This window comes from Buteo buteo, chromosome 2, assembly GCF_964188355.1.
Source record: "Buteo buteo chromosome 2, bButBut1.hap1.1, whole genome shotgun sequence".
NCBI lineage: Eukaryota > Metazoa > Chordata > Aves > Accipitriformes > Accipitridae > Buteo > Buteo buteo.
In genome coordinates, this window is record NC_134172.1 from 1577135 (window position 1) to 1594265 (window position 17131).

General features: G+C 53.6%; 1 protein-coding gene and 2 non-coding genes across 3 annotated transcripts in view; 1 reads left to right on the forward strand and 2 right to left on the reverse strand.

The window, feature by feature from the left end:
- Positions 1-1410: 1410 nt before the first annotated feature.
- On the reverse strand, positions 1411-1543 carry LOC142028805 (small nucleolar RNA SNORA9). Its single transcript, XR_012649698.1, has one exon. It is a non-coding gene; the product is annotated as a small nucleolar RNA SNORA9 (small nucleolar RNA).
- A 545-nt stretch (positions 1544-2088) lies between these two features.
- LOC142028804 (small nucleolar RNA SNORA9) lies at positions 2089-2222 on the reverse strand. The gene has a single exon (XR_012649697.1). It is a non-coding gene; the product is annotated as a small nucleolar RNA SNORA9 (small nucleolar RNA).
- A 634-nt stretch (positions 2223-2856) lies between these two features.
- The window catches only part of CCM2 (CCM2 scaffold protein), a 40532-nt gene continuing 26257 nt past the window's right edge, over positions 2857-17131 (forward strand). Inside the window, exon 1 of the mRNA XM_075043462.1 lies at positions 2857-3099. Within this exon, the coding sequence (XP_074899563.1) occupies positions 3070-3099 (30 nt within the window). The 5' untranslated portion in view covers positions 2857-3069. The remainder of the gene's footprint in view (positions 3100-17131) is intronic.

The window sequence follows — 17131 nt, forward strand, 5'->3', positions numbered from 1 at the left end:
GCTGGCTTCCTGCGCTGCCAACGACCGCCAAAACCGCGGCGCAGGCGCGGGGGGGGACGGGGAGGACCCGGTGTCATCGTCACCTCCCGTGGGGTGATGGTGAGGTGGGGCGGCCGTGGGGTGGCCATGGGGCTGGGGTCATCACGCCACGGTGATAGTCGCTGGGGGCTGCCGAGTCCCACGGGAGCATTGCAGCGTCCCCAAACCTGTCACCATGTGTCCTCATCCCCATCATGACATCACACCAAAAACCCAGTGGGAAATCGATTATTTATTAAGATGCTGGCGCCACCCATTCTCATCTCAGTATCCCCAGCTAAACCCAGGTAACTGGGAGCTCTGGGGAGGACAAGCCAAGGTGAGGATCATCGGAGAGGGGACCCCTGTGCCAGTATCCAGCTGGAAAAGAAAGGGGGTAATCGTTAGGACAATGAGGATTACAGCATTAACGAGGTGGGATATAAATTCCACAGCTCCACTTGCGGTTATCACGGCAAACCAGCGCTCACCAGTATTCCCAGTTCCAGTTTTTAAACAGTAAGTTACTCCCAGTAAAGCCCAGGTATCAAAAAACCTCCTCACCAAGCAAGCGAGGAACACGGCAACTTTTCCAGGAGGGTTGCCATCCAGTTTTTCCAGCGGTTGTGCCAAAACCAGGTGATCTAATAGATTTTCACCTAAAATCGAGGGGAAAAAAAAAGGTTTGGAGTCACGATGATGACAAGTTGAGAGTCAATATTTAAATCTCCTGACACCGGTGGCTTTTGGCATCGCCGAATCCACGTCACTCCTCTTACCGTTGGCAGGATTCGGCCGTGTGGCAAAAGCATCACTGACAGCAGCTTCACACCAGCTCCTCTTTCCAGCCCTGGCATCGCGGTAGCAGGCAAGAATCGCCGGTTAGAGCCAAACAAACACCCGCGTGGGTGGGCACGGCTGACCTGCGCTGCCTTATCCTGTCTGTCCCGGCACGCAGGAGCCGCTTGTTTGCCTGTAGATTTAATTAGCTGGATTAATTAGGAAGGGGGGGGGGGAGGAACATCTAGAGCCTCAAACTGCCCCCAGGCTGCTCCGGCCAGTGCTGCAGAAACCAGGGGGGTCACCCCAGCCCCGCTCCCCCCATGGGATTTCGGCCCCGAGAGGCTCGTTTGGTGGCTAACGACGAGACAAGACTGTGGCAGCGGCATTCGGCAGAGCTAATTAGACCAAATTAGGCTAATTACGAGGCCAGAACCCACCTCTGCTGTTCCCGGTGCCTTCCTACGTCCCTCCACATTGGAGCGGGAACCTGAAACCAAAGAGGGAATGAACGGTGTCAGCGGGGTCGGAGGAGGCGGCAACCGGCACCGCTGCGCTTGGCATGGCCAGCTGGGCCCAGCCCGAGGGCCATGGGGCTCCCCCTGGGCATGGGGGTGTCCGGGATGTCTATAACCCCCCCCGGGGAAGGCAGGGAGAGGCCTCAAACTGTCCCGGGGCTGCTCTGGCAAGCGCTGCAGGAATGGCAGGGGCCACGCCAGGCCCCCCCACGCTGGTAGGCTTGCGGCAACGCCCATAACGGTGGTGGTTGCCAAATAAATCCGCCGAGCTGTCAAAGAGACCAGGGTGTGACTCGTGGTGTCACCGCCTTTGAGGCTCTCTGCGCCCAGCCGGACGGCATGGGCAAGCCTCGCCGGCTGCGTTCCGACACGCCCCAAGGTCCAACCGGAGCGAGGGGTGACGAGGGACGAGCAGGATCTCGTGGCATCACCCCAACTTGCCTCACATCACCCCAACTCGCCTCGCGTCAGCAGGAGCACGACCTGGCGCGAGCAGGACCCCACGCCGCAGCTCTGTGGTAGGGTTTTGGCCCTGTCAGACTTTCGTTCGGTGGCTGAGGAGGTTTGGCAGAGCTAATTAAGACAGGCTAATTACGATGACGCAACCCACCTCCGCTGTTCTAGGCACCTTCCTACGTCCCTCTGCATGGTCGGAGTGGGAGCCTGAAACCGAAGAGGGAAAGAACAGCGTCAGCAGGGCCGGGGAAGGCAGCAGGCGGCCGGGCCCTGCCGGAGGGTCCCCCAAAATGTCCCGATCTCCCCCCGGGCACGGGGGTGTCCGGGATTTCTATAACCCCCCCCCGGGGAAAGCGGGGAGAGGCCTCAAACCGTCCCGGGGCTGCTCTGGCAAGCGCTGCAGGAATGGTGGGGGCCACGCCAGGCCCCCCCACGCTGGTAGGCTTGCTGGGACAGGGTGGGGGGCAGTGGGAAGCGGGCACGGCCGGGCCCCCGGGGACACGCAGCCCTCGGCCCGGTGAGTCCCGCTCCCCCCGGGGAAGACCCCGGGCGGGCAGACGCGGCCTATGGAGGACTACCCTTCCCGGCATGCACCGTACCCCGCAGCGGCGGCATCGGGGCCCGATGGGGGAAAAGAGCCTCACCCCGCGCTGCCCCGGGAAGCCCCCGCTCCTCTCCCGGTCCGTGGGAGCGGGCCTGGCCGCGGATGGCGAAGGATGGCGGCAGATGGTAGCCGGGCCGGGCCGGGCCACGCTCCCCTACCTGCCGCTGCTGCCGCCATGGCTGAGGGCGGGGCCGCACTGGCGCGTGACGTCAGCGCGCGGGAGGGGGGCGGGGCCACTCCGAAGGGGCGAGGCCAGCGGGCGGTGGGCGGAGTGGGCCACCGGAGTGGGCGTGGTCGGACGGGGGTGGGCGTGGCAATCGCATTTGCCGTTCCAGTAGTGGGCGGGGCCGGCCCGTCCCCGCGGGAGGGGGGTCAGCGCATGCGCGGTGCGGCTCTTTTTCCCCGGCCCCGCCCCCCGCGGCCGGGGAGGACTGACGTCAGTCCTCCGGGCGGAGGGCGGGGCGCGGTGCACGCCGGGAAGCCGCCGCCCAAGATGGCGGCAGGATTGAAAAGTTGTTGGTGGTGCTGAGGCGGCTCCGGGCTGGGCCGCGGCCGGGAGCGGGAGCCGGGCGGGCTATGGTCACCACCGGGCAGTGAGACCGGGTTGCTGGGCCCCGCCGAGCACCGAGGCCGGGCGAGCACGGCCGCTGCGGGGATGCCCCGGGGGGGGCCGGGGCCGCCGCCGCCGGAGACATGGAGGAAGAGGGCAAGAAAGGCAAAAAGGTGAGAACCGACCGCTCTCGGGTCGTCCACCGCTGCTGTGGGGCCGCCCTGGGGGTGGAGGGGCGGCAGTGGGCCCTGCTGTGCCCCCGGGACCGGGGCCTTCCCTCACTCCCGGGCCTGGGGGGCTGCCCTGTCCGGTGGGTCGTGGCTGTCCGGGGCCTCTGCAGCCCACGGGCCGTGCTGCTGAAGCCCTCCCAGGGGTGTCTGGAGCTCCTCTTGGCTTCTCGGGCCTTGTACCCTCGCTGTGGTGGCTTCAGGCTTGGCCCTGTCCAAGCTGAGCATCTCCCTGTTGGCGTGGCTGCGCTGAGGGCTGGGACCTCGCTTCCCCCACCAAAAAACCCTTCTTTGCTGTGTGAATGTAGGGCTTGGGGGGAGCGCTGCCACGGCCTTGCTGCCTTCCAGGTATCCCTCACACTCGGCCATGATACGGGTCCACTCCTACTGCTCTGCCTGTGTCCAGACACCGATCAATGGTCAGGGGCTGATTTACTCCTCTGCTTCTCTGCCCAGGCTGGAAACGAGATGGCTGGTTAATGACACAACTTAAAACACGTTCTGTAACAGCGCTGGATTGTCTTGGCTACTGATTGTAGTGCTAAACTGGGAATGCTATACACTCATGTGTCTCTTTTATGCTTTTATGTATATATTGAGTCAGCTATAGTCAGGAGTACTGCGCTGTAACCGCCTCAAAGGTCAGCAAGCTTCGTCTGCATTGACTGCGAACAGGCTGCTCTAGTTTCTCATGTTTAAACCTATTTTTATGTCATGTGGGGGAGGTGAAACTCGAGCTGAAGGCTGGGGCTGGGATGCTTGATGAGAGCAGCGCTCCCTGAACGGGGAGGGGGTTGGCTCTTTGCAAAAGAAACCCTTCCCTTGGTTTGACGACATAACTGGGGGGAAACAAGCTATTTTTAGTTGTTTTGGGGGCACCTGCAGTAACGGCAATCTCAGAAGGTGGCAGCAGAGTCTCCTGCTGAAACTTTGGTTTGAAGTGATTGGAATACTCACTGAATTAGAAATATTGAATGATTTTTTTTTTGTCCTGGAGTTACTGTACAGACTTCCCACAGCTGGAAAATAAAACCACTGATGTCCCCTTGCGATGTCTGGTGACCTGTGTGTGGTGTGGCAGGATCTGCAGCACAGGTGGGAAGAGAAATTATTCATCTGGATATGTCATGTTCCTGTTTTCTAGAAGAAACAACTCCAGGTGCTTGCTCCTGGGGCTGTGGATAATTGTAGAGTAACTTTAGATGTAGGTAAATGCCTGTCCTTTGTGGTAGGCAGTGACTGCAGGGCTGGAAGCGGTGCTCAGCTGAAGTACAGAGACAAGATGTGATACGTTCTGGAAGTGGAATTGGTTCTTGTCTCTGCTGAAAAATGGTTTTTTGCTATTTGGGAAAAATTGGGGGGGGTTGCCTTAGAAAACAGTGGTCCCTGGACATGCTGCTTGCTTGTGTGGCTGGATTGGCCACAGAGAGTGCTGTCATACCAGCCAGTGTAATCTGGGACCTTTGTGCTGCTGTCTGGGGACTTTTAGTGTGAGAAGAGGCAGCCAGCTCCTGTGGTCATGGCTCCTCAGGATAACTGAGGCGGCAGGGACCTCTGGAGATGGACTAATCCAGCCTTCTTCTGGGAGCAGACTGTGTCCTGTAGGGTTTTGAGTCTCTCCAAGGATGAAGACACCACAGTCTATCTGGGCAACCTGTTCTGCGTTCATCCTCACACTAAAGAAAGTTGTTGGGTTTTTTTCCTTATGCTTGAACAGGATTTGCTGCGTTCCAGTTTGTGCCCTGTCAGTGGGAAGAGTCTGGATTCTTCTTTCCAACCCCACCAGGTCTTTGTACATGTTGATGTGTACAACCTCCTCTTCTCTGGGCTGGATGATCCCACCTCTCCCAGCCTCTCCTCATGTGATAGATGCTCTGATCCCTAAACCCTCCTCACAGCACTTTCCCTGGGCCTGCTCCCACCTGTTCCATTCTCTTGTGTACTGGTGACCCCAGACCTGGCTGCTCCAGTCCCCCCCCTGCTTCCCTGCTGCATTGTAGGTGATTCCAATGGATGAGGAGCATCCCAAGACCCTCAGGAGTTGGGCTGCAGCTGGGGAACATGGTGTCGCACAGGGGTGGCACCTCCTGGGCCAAGGCATGGGCTTGCGGACATTCCTTGGTGCAAGTTTCCCATCGTAGTGGTAGCTAATTAACCCTTGGAGCAGGCGCCTGCAGCTCTTTTGAGCTTGGACAGCTATCAAATGTGGTTAATTTGCCTCTGGAGAGGGACATATTCATCCACTGTGCTACAGCAGTTCCCAGCTACAGGGAAAAACTTTTTCCTGTTTGTTTTTTTCACACACTGTGGATCATTCCAGAAGGCAGGTGTCTGGCCCTCAGCCAGCAACATTACAGGCTGAAACAGGGCAATTGAGTTGCTTTAGCGTTGCTCCAAAGGGTTATTAGGGCAGGTTTGGTCAGGACTAGGCAGAAAATCCCAGCCCTGCTTTAGGGCTAACTCTAGCTTTAGACAAAGCATGTACTTGTTAAACTGGAGCTCTGGAAATCCTGCCAGGAACTTGCGTTCCCCGGCTCTGGCTTTTGGTGGCTCACGCCAACAAGGTTATCCCAACTGGAATGCGGCAGCGGTGGGATGGAGCATATCCAGCTTGCTTTTGGCTGTGGTTGTGAGAGCTGCGTCTTAAACAGGTTTGGGATAAAACACCCATTTCTTGCTAATATTGTGAGAAAGGATGGATCGATTTGAAGTGTGTTGGCTCCGGTTGTGCTGCGAGACTTCCTTGGTGCTTGCTGGTGCAGTCAGCTGGGCCGCAGGAACCTGCCCGGAGCTGGAGAGCAGCTGGTCTCGTGCCCGGCAGCCTCAGGCGAGGCTGGATGTTCCTGGTGCACTCCTTCCTGGAAAGAGAAGGGGCGGAGGGAGGATGAAGGCAGATTTCTTGGCTACCCTGGTTATTATTTGCCTGTAGAGAGGATTTTTCCTGCTGGCCTCTGTTGCAGAGGCTCTTACAACATCGCAAACCTGTAGGATGGCTGCCAGGCTGCTGCAGGTGATTCAGTGCAAAGTGCTTGCATGGTTTTCCCGAAGTAATTCTCTGTGGGTGACATCAGGTGTTAGCATAAAACTCCTGACTTTTCCAGCTCAGATATGCCCTAGATCTCTGATGTTGGCTCAGTTTGTCTCTTCCCAGGCCTCTTAACAGCAGCTGCTTTGGCAGTTGCCAGATCTTCCTCGTAAAGCTGATCTCGATCTGTGGCACTGAATTCTTTGTGGTTTTAAATGCTGTTTAACATTGAAGATATTGGCCAGTCCAGCAATTCCTTCTTGTGCAGATCATTGGTAAACGTCTGCCAAGACTGAGCTTGTAACTCTGAAGTGTGCTTTGCTCCACGCCAGAGGACTTGGGCAGCAGGGTCATGTTCCGCGCTGGTGTGTGCGGAGGGGAATGGAAAGCCGAGAAACTTCTGGGGGGAATTGAGGTGGTTATGAAACAGCTGAAATGGAACTGGTTCCCCTTGAAGCTGGGTGCAGGGCAAGCCCCCAGCCTTAGTATAAAAAATACTGAGGGGCTGAGCTGGAAGCTCTGCGAGAGTTTCTGCTTGCAGGACAAGTTGCTTGAGCTTCCTTCATTATCCCACATATCCAGCTTGTTCATGCCGAAGTAGCTGCTGGGCTTTGACAAGCCCCTGGCCTGTGTTCCTGTCTGAGACTCTGTTGCTGCAGAGATGGTTCTTCCATGACTTCACTTATTGAGGCCACTTGAGTGAATGCAGTATCTGTATTTTTAGCTTGCTGGGAGGTTTTTAGGCTAACGAAAGCACCCACGTGTACTTGGACCCTACACTGCTTTGCGTATGGAGCCTAGGTCTGTACTTTCAGCTAAAGCAAGCCACGTGAGGATCATTCCTGTAGGCTGCCTGTCACCCGTTGCGCTCTCCTGTTCCAAGACTTGATGCAGCAGCCCTGACCTGATCCCCAGCCCTTTTGGGATGAGTAAATTTGATGGGCAGGCTGTGACTCCTTGTGATAAAGCTCCAGCTACTGCTGTCTGGCATGGTGTCTGGTCGCTTCACGCCTTGCTCTGAAGCCGTGCTGCAGAAGGTTGCACAGAGGGTATGATGAGGGGTATTTAGCCACTTTCTCTGCAGTGCGGTGAGTGTTGCTGTCTTCTCCTCTGCTCCCAGCATGTCTCTTTTCCCCGGGTTCATGCTGCTGCTCGTGAGCAGATGTGACTTGTGGTAGAAATGCAGTAGGTGGCCAAATACCTGCTGTGCTTGTGAATGAGGAGGGTTGGTGCACTGCCCCGATGGTGGGGAACTGGTGGAGGGGGGAGGAAACTGGGGTTCTGGGCTTCAATCGCTGGAAAGGCTTGGCAGGGGTAAGGCTGGCTGCCGTTGTCCCTTGCTGTGGCATCGATGGGTACTGCAGTTTGGTGTGCTGGCACTGCCGTCTGGGCATTGGGGGACAGCTTGGCATGCTACAAACTGCTGTCTCTTCCAGTGTGGCAGTGGTGTGGGGGGTACCTGCTGCTCTTAAAACAGGAGCCTGGCTTCAGAGCTTCCCTCACTGACAGATCTAACTTGAAGTGTTTGTGCTGATTAAAATAATGTGGTTTAAAGTACAACTAGGGTCCAGCTGTGAAAGATCAACTCAAGACCCTTCTCCCCTCTTACCAAGCATCAAGGCACATCAGGCTCCCGAGACAGATGCAGATGGGTTGTGAATTGCTGGTTGAGGTGCTGCCCTTTCTGCTCTGTGCTTTAATCCAAATGCCTGGGCACTTCTACTGCTGTGAAGCTGAACAGCACTTAGGAGGCCATCCTTGGTTTTCCTGCTTGGACAGTAGTCTCTGGTCTTCCTCTGTAGCTAGAACATGATTTGCTGTGTACCTTAGCTGACATCTCCAGACAATGGACTCGTCTGAAGTGGCTAATATTTGATCTCTCTTCTGCACTGCTTTATGCAAGCCTAGTTGGGGCTCATGTGGGTAAGAACAACCAAAGATCCATGATATGGCTCTCTGATATCCTCTGGGTTTCTATTGCTTATCCTGTTAAACCTTAACGGTTGCAGTTACAAACCCAGTGCTGTTTCAGATGAAGCTTGGGAAAACCTCCCAAGTGCAACTTGGCGTTTACCTAATCATGCTTAAAATCTCTGCCTACGTTCAGCAGCTCAATAACGAGTAAATTTGGAGTCCCTGCTCCCTCTGAAGGGATGGCCTCTGGGTTGGGAAACGGGCTTTTCATTTTGAGAGCTGTCTCATGATCTAAGTCTTCGTGGGGAAGCCAGCAGACCCGCTAGACTGGGTTTTAGCAGCTGCTCTCCTTTGAACTGCCAGTGCTTGGCTTGCTGTGGGGCTCAGCGGGACAATCCTGTCCTTGCTGTTCTTGGCTGCTTTTGGCCTCGGCCCAGTTATGAGCAGGGAGTTGCTCTTTTTCTCTTCTCAGTGCTTCCTCCTGGCTCTGGAGGAAGCAGAAAATCTTCTGGAATACGAGGAGCAGAGGCTGAATGGAGGTGGGATCATCCTGGGTTTAGGTTTGAAGTCTGGAGTGGGAGGAAATGTGGGGTAAAAGCTGGCTGGGCAGGGGCAGGAGAGATGGGGCTCTGGTGTGCTGGCCTCAAATAGGGCAGGTCTTGTGTCCTGCTCTGGGTGGTGGCATCTTCCTCTTGCTGAACTTCAGCCACCTGGCACAAAGGTTTGGACGGTTCCGGTGGACCTTGTGATGCCATACAACTGTACTTGTCCAACTTGCAGCAAGGAGTGATTTTAAAACATTTACTTTGAAAAATTAAGCTTAATTGTACTTTTAGAAGCCTGTGAAAGTTGAGACTCACTCAGCTGAAATTCAGTGTGAGTCTGTCTTCTTGTAGGATGTGTTTTAGTCTCATCGGTGCCCTACAGAGGAGACCCTCTGCTTCGTCTGGTGCAGAGTGAGGATCTGTGGTATCGGGAAGGACTGGAGGACTCTGGAAAAATGTGTTGGTGTCGCCTGGCAGTGTGGAGCTTTGCTCCTACCTCTCCCAGGGGTCTGGTGTGCTGTTGGGGTGGTCTCCTTGCCTGGTGGGCGGCCTCTTACCAGCTCTAGGGTCTCAGCTGCTGGTGGTGGTGGCAACTATGGCATGGGACATCTCCAGCAGCCCCTCTCCTGGTCTTAGGTCTACACCTCCTGGCTGGAGGGCCAAGAGTGGCTGTAGATGGGCATGGAGCTGTGGCTGTAGGTGGGTACGGAGCACATCTCACACGGTGCTTCCTCAGGAGGAGCTTACCCTGAGGACCAGGGTTCAAGGGCTTCACAGCAGGGCTGTTCTGACTGCACTGCTCGTGTCCAGATGGCCTTGGGACTCTTGTGGTAGGTGAGATCGTCCTGCGTGTTCAATAGTTGTATGGCCACGCTGGTGTACTGCTGCTCCGGGCCTCAGTGGGCTGGGGAGGAAACACAGGCGTGTCTCAAACACAATGTATGTCCCCAAAATAGGGATACTGAAAGTGTGAGAGGCCACTTGAGACCTGGCACTTGACTTGGTTGAACATGGGGTGCCTGGCATTTTTGTGGCTGAGGGTGGTGAGGCTGCTGGGAGGGGCAGTCCTGCTTCCCTCCACTTCAGCTCCTGCCCCGTCCTTGGCACTGGCTCCAGGGCTCGTCTTCTGCCTGCCTGGCTTCCTGCACCGCCTGGTGTGTGCCGTGGTGGGAGCAGGACAGGCCTTTCCTCTGGCAGGCGGCCACTAGATAAGAGCGACTGCTGTCAGGACCATGGTCTGCCTCAAGATGAGAGAGGCTGTCCCTAAAACCAGCGAGGGCCATCAACAGGCACTGGCATAGTGGCTGGGAACAGGGATACATTTCCAGTTTGCTTCTCAGATCAGGGATGTACTGAGCCAGTGCTGTGTCTGTAGCTGACCTTTGAGGTTCACAAGCTGCTCTGCAGACCAGGCTCCCACCCTGTCCTATGGCCTGTTCTCCATGGCATGCTGTTGGGAAGCAATGTGGTTCCTTCATCCTTGGGCTGACCCTGCTCTGGATAGCGTCGCTTCCCCCATCTTGAACTGGGAGAGGCAGCAAGCAGGTCACCTCTATTGGCGTTATAAATACATCCACCATGCTGACTTGCAGGGATCTGCACATGGCATCTCAGGGCTGCTGCTTGTCCAGGCTGAAGGAGGCTTGGCCTGAGTTACACAGCTCCTCTGGGCCTGTGGTCACCCCCATCTTGAGCACCTTCCTGGCTTTCCCAGTCTTCACCCGTACCTGTGAGATGGGTGGATCAGAGCTTGGCACTGGGGTGGTGATTCCAAGAAACCTGGTGTCTTCCTGGGTGGAAGCAGGCAAGAGTCTGCCGGGTACCTGAGGTGGGGAGTGTGCTGCCTGCCTTGCTCTGGCAGAGCTCTGCCTCTGCCCAGCTGCTTGGCTGCAGACAAACCTGAAATGTTCTGTTCTTGTCCTCATTTCTACCCTTGCATAACTGATGTTTTCAGTAAATGTTGCCACCTCACCGGTGTCCCTTTTCCAGATGACCAGTGCTGACCAGTGCAGGTTCCTGGAGTCTGATGACCCCAAAGACAGTCGTCCTGATCCTGACTGGCTCTGCCTCGGCAGGAGCTCCCAGCTCCTCCTCCCTTTTCCTGTGCATCCTTGTGTACTCCCTGGTGCCAGCTGGCACCAGAACATGAATAGTAGCTGTGACTGGAGATCAGTTCCCCGAGATGGGAGGCACTGGGGAGGACAAAGCTCTGCTTGAGTCACAGCAGTATCCTGACTTCAGCTGTAGGAAACACCTTCCAGCTGGCCATGACCTGTGTAATCAGATGCTGGGTGTTGGCTGCTCTGGCTCCCAGCAGCTACTGAGGTGTGTTTGGTTTGTATTTGCTTTCACCTGCAAGGATGTGCAGAAATACTTGCCCAAATAGAGCACCAGTGTGGTAGTGAGTTATCTCCTTCGAAGCTGGGGAGATGGCTCTTCTGAAAGCTCTGGTTGGTGCTCATGTGCAACTTAACCATGCTGTCTTCTCCTGGGTAGTCATGGGAAGCAGAGGGAGAGCAACCTGGCTGCTGCTGCTTTTGCAATCTAGGTGTATCTACCCTGCTACGTTCCACCTCTGTGTATGTCCTGGTTGCGGCTCCTATGGGTTTTGAGCGTGGAGCAGCATGAGGGAGTCAGGCTGGGGGCAAGGGGCATTGCTGGGGGATCGTCTCTTTGGGGAGCTCATCCAGGGCAAGTGACGGCCATGGCCTGGGGGATGAGAGGGGTCACTTATTTGGGGTTAAGGCTTCACAACCGTGGAAGCTAATGGTCTTGCTTTGGATCTTCAGCCTCTGGTAGCCTTCACTGTACACCAAACTGCTGCTTTGCTGCTGAGGCCAGCATGGGAAAGGACAGATCCTGCAGCAGTGCTTAATGTAACACAGATTTTTCCTGGGCTCACATGCCTATGTCAAAATAGTTTTGCTGTTGTGGGTTTTGCTTGGTACAAAATAACTCTACCATGTAATTGGGTAAATACTTGCTTTGCTGTTTGGTCAGAGAATGGCAGACAAAGCTCAAGCTTCCTAAAACTGCATCGCTCATGCAAGATGCTGGCTGAAGTAATGATACCAGCTTTCAAAAGTGTAACTTGCACTCTGTAAAACTTTCCATGACAGAAGCCCTGACCCAACACAAGTCTGGTTCCCACCCCAGATAAAAGCTATCTGCAGTCCCTGTTAGTTGTGTTTTGAAGAGCAACACCGAATACTCTGGGTTTAAGCCTCTGTCTCCCTTTTGTATGTGTAACATCCAGAAAGCAGGTAATGTTTTCTGTTTCAGAGGTGCAACCTGTTTCTGTGCTGGTGAAAGCCTGAAGCCACACAGGAGTAGCGCTCTGGGATGAGACGATGTCTGTTTAGCCCGGAGACCTTCTTGAACATGAGCAGCTTCCATATTTCCAGCATGTTGCTTTGTTGCGCGGGGACTTGGCAGGCTGGCTGAGCCAGCAGACATGAAGCTCTGCTGTGTGGGATGTGTTTTGGTCTGAGGCTCATCTCCACAGATCTGTGGCAGGCTGCAGAGCCTGGTTCTGCAGGGATATGACCAGGAAGCCCCCAGGTTTGCTGTGGGACCACCAGGATCACAAGTCTTGAAGTGGTGACTTAGTAAAAAGTTATTGACTCATCTCCTCAGTGGTGGCTCTTCTGCAGAGCCCTAATCCTTTCCCCAGCCTGTGGCATCTGCTCCCAGGACAGTGTTTCAGTCTTGCACAGGCTTAAACTCTATTTTACTTTTCACAAAGCCATATCAGCTTCTAGTGCCTTTTGATTCTTTCCCCCTAGCATTTAGTTGCAGAAAAAAAGTCAATCAAGGGAGAATGTGCTCTGCAGAACCACAGAGTTTAATGTCCCTCCAGAGCTGGGGGGGGGGTGTGTAAGGAGAGGAGACCACAAAAAGTGCTTGCCTCTGACCAAACAGAGAAAATGAGGTATGAACTTGCACTTGTCCCAATACTTGATCGGCTCTGTGCCCCAGGGCTAGCTGTGTGCTTTATCTTGACTACCATAGGGAACAACAGTTGTATGCCACTAAATCTTGGTAGGTAATTGGAACGTACTTGTAGGTGACAGAGATGGGTTAGCATTGCTGTGAAACTTCGGAAACCTCAAGCCTTGCATTTGGCAAAGGTCTTCGGGTCTCATTTACATTCAGCCCACAGAAGGTGCTAAAAATACAGCAGCAAATGCTGCTTTGTAGGAAGGTGCGCTGATCCCTGGGGAGCAGTCTCCAGGACTGGCTCTCAGCTGGACTTTGCTGGAAGCAAAGCTGTGGCTGGCCAAAACCTGGAAAGTTTTCCTTTGCCCCTTCTAGGTTTGGGTACCAATACTGCAATGGCAGCTATGGTTCACAGTCCCCAACTGCATTTGTACTTGCCTGAGGTCTTGTGTTCTAGTACTGCTGCTGGCTTCTCTGATGGTATATCCTGTTAATAAACTCTGGCTTGTGCCCTTACAGACACCTGTAGTAGTTGTCCAACCTGACCCATGCAGGTATTTTCTAGCCAAAGTTAGGGTGGGAACAAGATGCTCTTGTGTAGCAGTAAGTACCCCGAGAGCTCTGTGTGACCAAGATATTAATGAAGCTTCATGAATATAGAGCAGAACAGGAGCAACTTTCTCCCCTGCCAATACACCTGGCAAAGGTGAGCGGGTTAATGTGTTTGAAACTTAACTCTGCATCCATTTGAGTTTGTAAGTCTCCCACTGTTAGAATCATAGAATGGTTTGGGTGGGAAGGGACTTCTAAAGGTCATCTAGTCCAATCCCCCTGCCATGAGCAGGGACATCTTCAACTAGATCAGGTTGCTCAGAGCCCCGTCCAACCTGACCTGGAATGTTTCCAGGGATGGGGCATCTGCCACCTCTCCAGGCAACCTGTGCCAGTGTTTCACCATCCTTATAAAAAATGTCATCTTTATGTCTAGTCTGAATCTACCCTTTTTTAGTTTAAGGCCATTACCCTTTGTCCTATCGCTACAGGCCCTGCTAAGAAGTTTCTCCCCATCTTTCTTACAAGCCGCCTTTAAGTACTGAAGGGCTGCAATAAGGTCTCCTCAGAGCCTTTTCTTCTCCAGATTGAACAACCCCAACTCTCTCGGCCTTTCCTTGCAGCAGAGGTGTTCCAGCCCTCTGATCGTTAGGTTTTGGGTGACTTTGTTCCATTTTTCTTCTTTCCAAAGAAGCTTCATGATCCTCACCTCCAAGTCTGAGAATGTTACCTGGTTATTGCATGTCTCCATGCTGTGCTGTACCTGTGTCCAGAGCTGTACCTCCGGCAGAGAAGAACAAGCTTCTGACTGAGGAGGTAGATCGCAGCAAGCAGCTTGGCACTGGCAGCCGTTAGGAGAGAGGCGATGACAGGCTGACAGCATTGCAAGATGTGCTGTGGACACGGTCCGTGCAGCTTGGCAAATCCCCTTGATGACTGGCAGAGCTTTGGAACCACTCAATGGGGCGAGCCAGAAATGGGATTGAAATCAGGAGACTCAGATGAAGGAGAAGGAACTTGAGAGCACTGGGGTGGGCTGGTTGCAGAGCTTGTGTACCTGTTTCTGATGGGAGTTGAAAGGATGGGAGTCAGACACTCTGCACCTTGCTTTATAAACAGCTTATTTCTCCAGGCTGAAGCGTGTACAGCATGGGGCTGTCCTTTCCTGCTCTCCCCTCTGGGAACTGGGAGACTTGGTGCTGATGGGACCAGCCCAGACACTGGTGAAGGTCTCCACAGGCAGCACAGGGAGCCTGACATGGATTTTTAACTTGTTTCACATTTTTTATCTCAAACTACAGCTGCTTCCTGCCTTAAACTTTATTTTGATGCCATGCTTTTAAGACACTGAGATTTCCCCAGAGGCAAGGTAGGATAACCAAAGTTCACCCCATCAGCTCTATTGGTATTTCCAAGGGAAGATGAGCTGTAAAATCACTGCAGCAGCACTGGCCATCCTGGTGTCACTGTCTTATGGTGCCTTAAGGGCAGGTAAAAGCAGAACTAGGGGATGAAATAAATGGGATTAATTACACTCTGTAGCATAAAGAGAGTTTGTGTGATTTCCTTAATGCAGCGCTCTGTTCTGGATGGCTGAACTGGTCAAAATGGGAGGTCTGGATCTGACCCGTAGTGGGCTGGAGGCAGCTGCTGTCTCAGGTGGGTCAGCCTGTGTATTTACAGGGCAGTGTATTTACACTGTAAATAAAAAAAAATCTGAAATAAATGGACTTTGGCAGGAAAGCAGTGAAAGGATTTATGGAAACTGATGAAACTGCCAAGCTAATTGCTGAAGCCAGAGTATGCAGAGCACAAAGGTCAGCCTGGCTGACCCGCCTGTGGGCTGTGTGTAACAAGAGCTTGTACTTCCCCCCTCTGCAACTGAATTCCCCTGAGCAGAAATACCAATGGTACAAGGATTCCCAAATCGCTGGTTTCTTAAAGTCTTGGCAAAATTTTAAGTAAATAAATATTCTGGAGTGGTTGGCTCCTAACAGAGGAAATGTCAGGAGCCAGTCTGAGCAGTGGTGAAATCATAGGCTTTGAACTCTGCCCGTGGCCTGCTCAGGAGCTTGCTGTCTTACATGTGTGCCTGAAGTCGGGAAGCCTTGCCCCACCTGAACCATCAGCATCCTTCAGGTATCACCTCACCTTGGTCAGAGACAGCTGACTGATCCTACTTCTCCAGAGGGGAGCTACAATGGATGCAGTTGCAGGGAGTTTTTGGGGTCTGCTCTGGCTGCAGCTGAGCCAGGCAAAGGCTCTTGCCCTGGCTTCTTACCTCCTGCCTTCCCATCTGCCAGCCTGTCTGGGTCCTCACCAAGTCTGTGAAGCTTTCTTTTAGCATAAAAAAACCTCTGAGTTTAGGTCTGTGCTGGCTTGCTTTGCTTCCTGACTTGGCTCTGGCCATTATATGTGCAGCTATGCCACTGTGTCAGAGCGGGGTGAACCCCCAGAGGAAGGTGGGTTGGGGCAGTACCTTGCATTGTCACCTACCCTCCAGAAATGCATGATCATGTCCCTGAGAGCTGTTGTCTTGCAGCATGGCTTCTCTCTGCTTCATTTCACAACAGCTTTGGGAGTTTGTGCTAGCAGCACTTTCTACGTCTGTGCTCACTGGATGGCTAAACCCGTGTGGGGAGTGCATGGGAGCCCAACCAGGCGAGGATGTAGGGAATATCTGGTAAGCCCACACAGATCTTGAAAAGAGAGATTAGAGACTTCTTGAAATGTCTCTGCAAATTTAGTTTGACTTGCATAAAATTCTGCTCTACTTCATCCTGGTTTACTGGCTTTGATACCATTCAGAAGAGAGACTTAAAAGTGGTGTTTTCCATAAAGTCCTTCAAATTCTCTGCTTAGTCTCATCTGACTAGCGTGTGTCTGCAGACTTGGCCACCAGCATTTTAATAGGCTTCTCTTCGTCTCCTGCAGTACCTTTTTGTGTATACCTAGCCAGAAGCATAATACCAAACCCTTCTAGTGTTGATGCAGTAAAAGTTCACCAAGCAGAGTTTTCTTAACCAAAGCAAATATACTAAGTTCTAAAAACCAGCATAGAAAGTGCACTTCATGGTGCCTAGACCTGGACAGTAGGCGAAGTGAACTTCAGGGCTTTCCCGCTTTTGTTTTGTAACTTTGTTACATTAGTGAAATAAAGTAATTTCTTTATTGAAAGAGGAAATGGCCACCTTTCCTGGTTTAATTTGAGATATGAAACCTCTTCTGAGAGCAGCTTGCACAAGAGGCAGGAAATGTGGAAAATCTCCGGTGCCTGGCTGAGCTAATGTGAAGAGCTGGTGGTGGTGGTGGGATGCTGCCTTTGTGACCCACCATCCCAAGCAGCCCACGTCTAAAGAGCCGAAGGGCTGTGTTTCAGTGGGACTGTTGGGTCGAGCCTGTCACTGCCTCTTCGGAGGAGGAGCAGGGCTTTGAGGACCTCAGCAGTGGACTGGAAGGAGATGATCCACTCCATCCCCTCTCACACCAGGACGGTAATTGCTGACCTGTTTCTCTTGGATGCTGCTGGCAGGGATTGAAGAGGCCCCACTGCTACAGCAGATCTGGGGCTTTACTTTCCAAAGCACGCTTCCCACAGGTTCTCCTTAGAAGTATTTTCCAGCTGCCTGGAGCACTCACGTTGCTCTTGGGTGGGAGCGTTTGAGGCTGCACATCCTTTTCTTGCAGGAACCAAGAGCCGAGGCCTCATTAGTGCTGTGCTAGAGAGATTAATTAGTAATGTCATCAGGGTATCTGCATAGCTCAGGGCTGCCTGCACAGACCAGGAAGGGCTTTAGGGTGACATGGGTTTGTACATGGCCTGGAGAGAGCCAAAGGCTGGTCTTCTGCTGAGATGTCATGAAGACCTGGATACAGCAGTGGTGAGCTGGGGGAAGGAGACATGCAGCTGCTGGGGGTGAGATCCAGTGCTAGAAGGAAGGAGATGTCTGGGGTGAGGGACACCAGCAAGTCAGGCAGCAGCTGCTGGTGGAGGTCAGGAGCT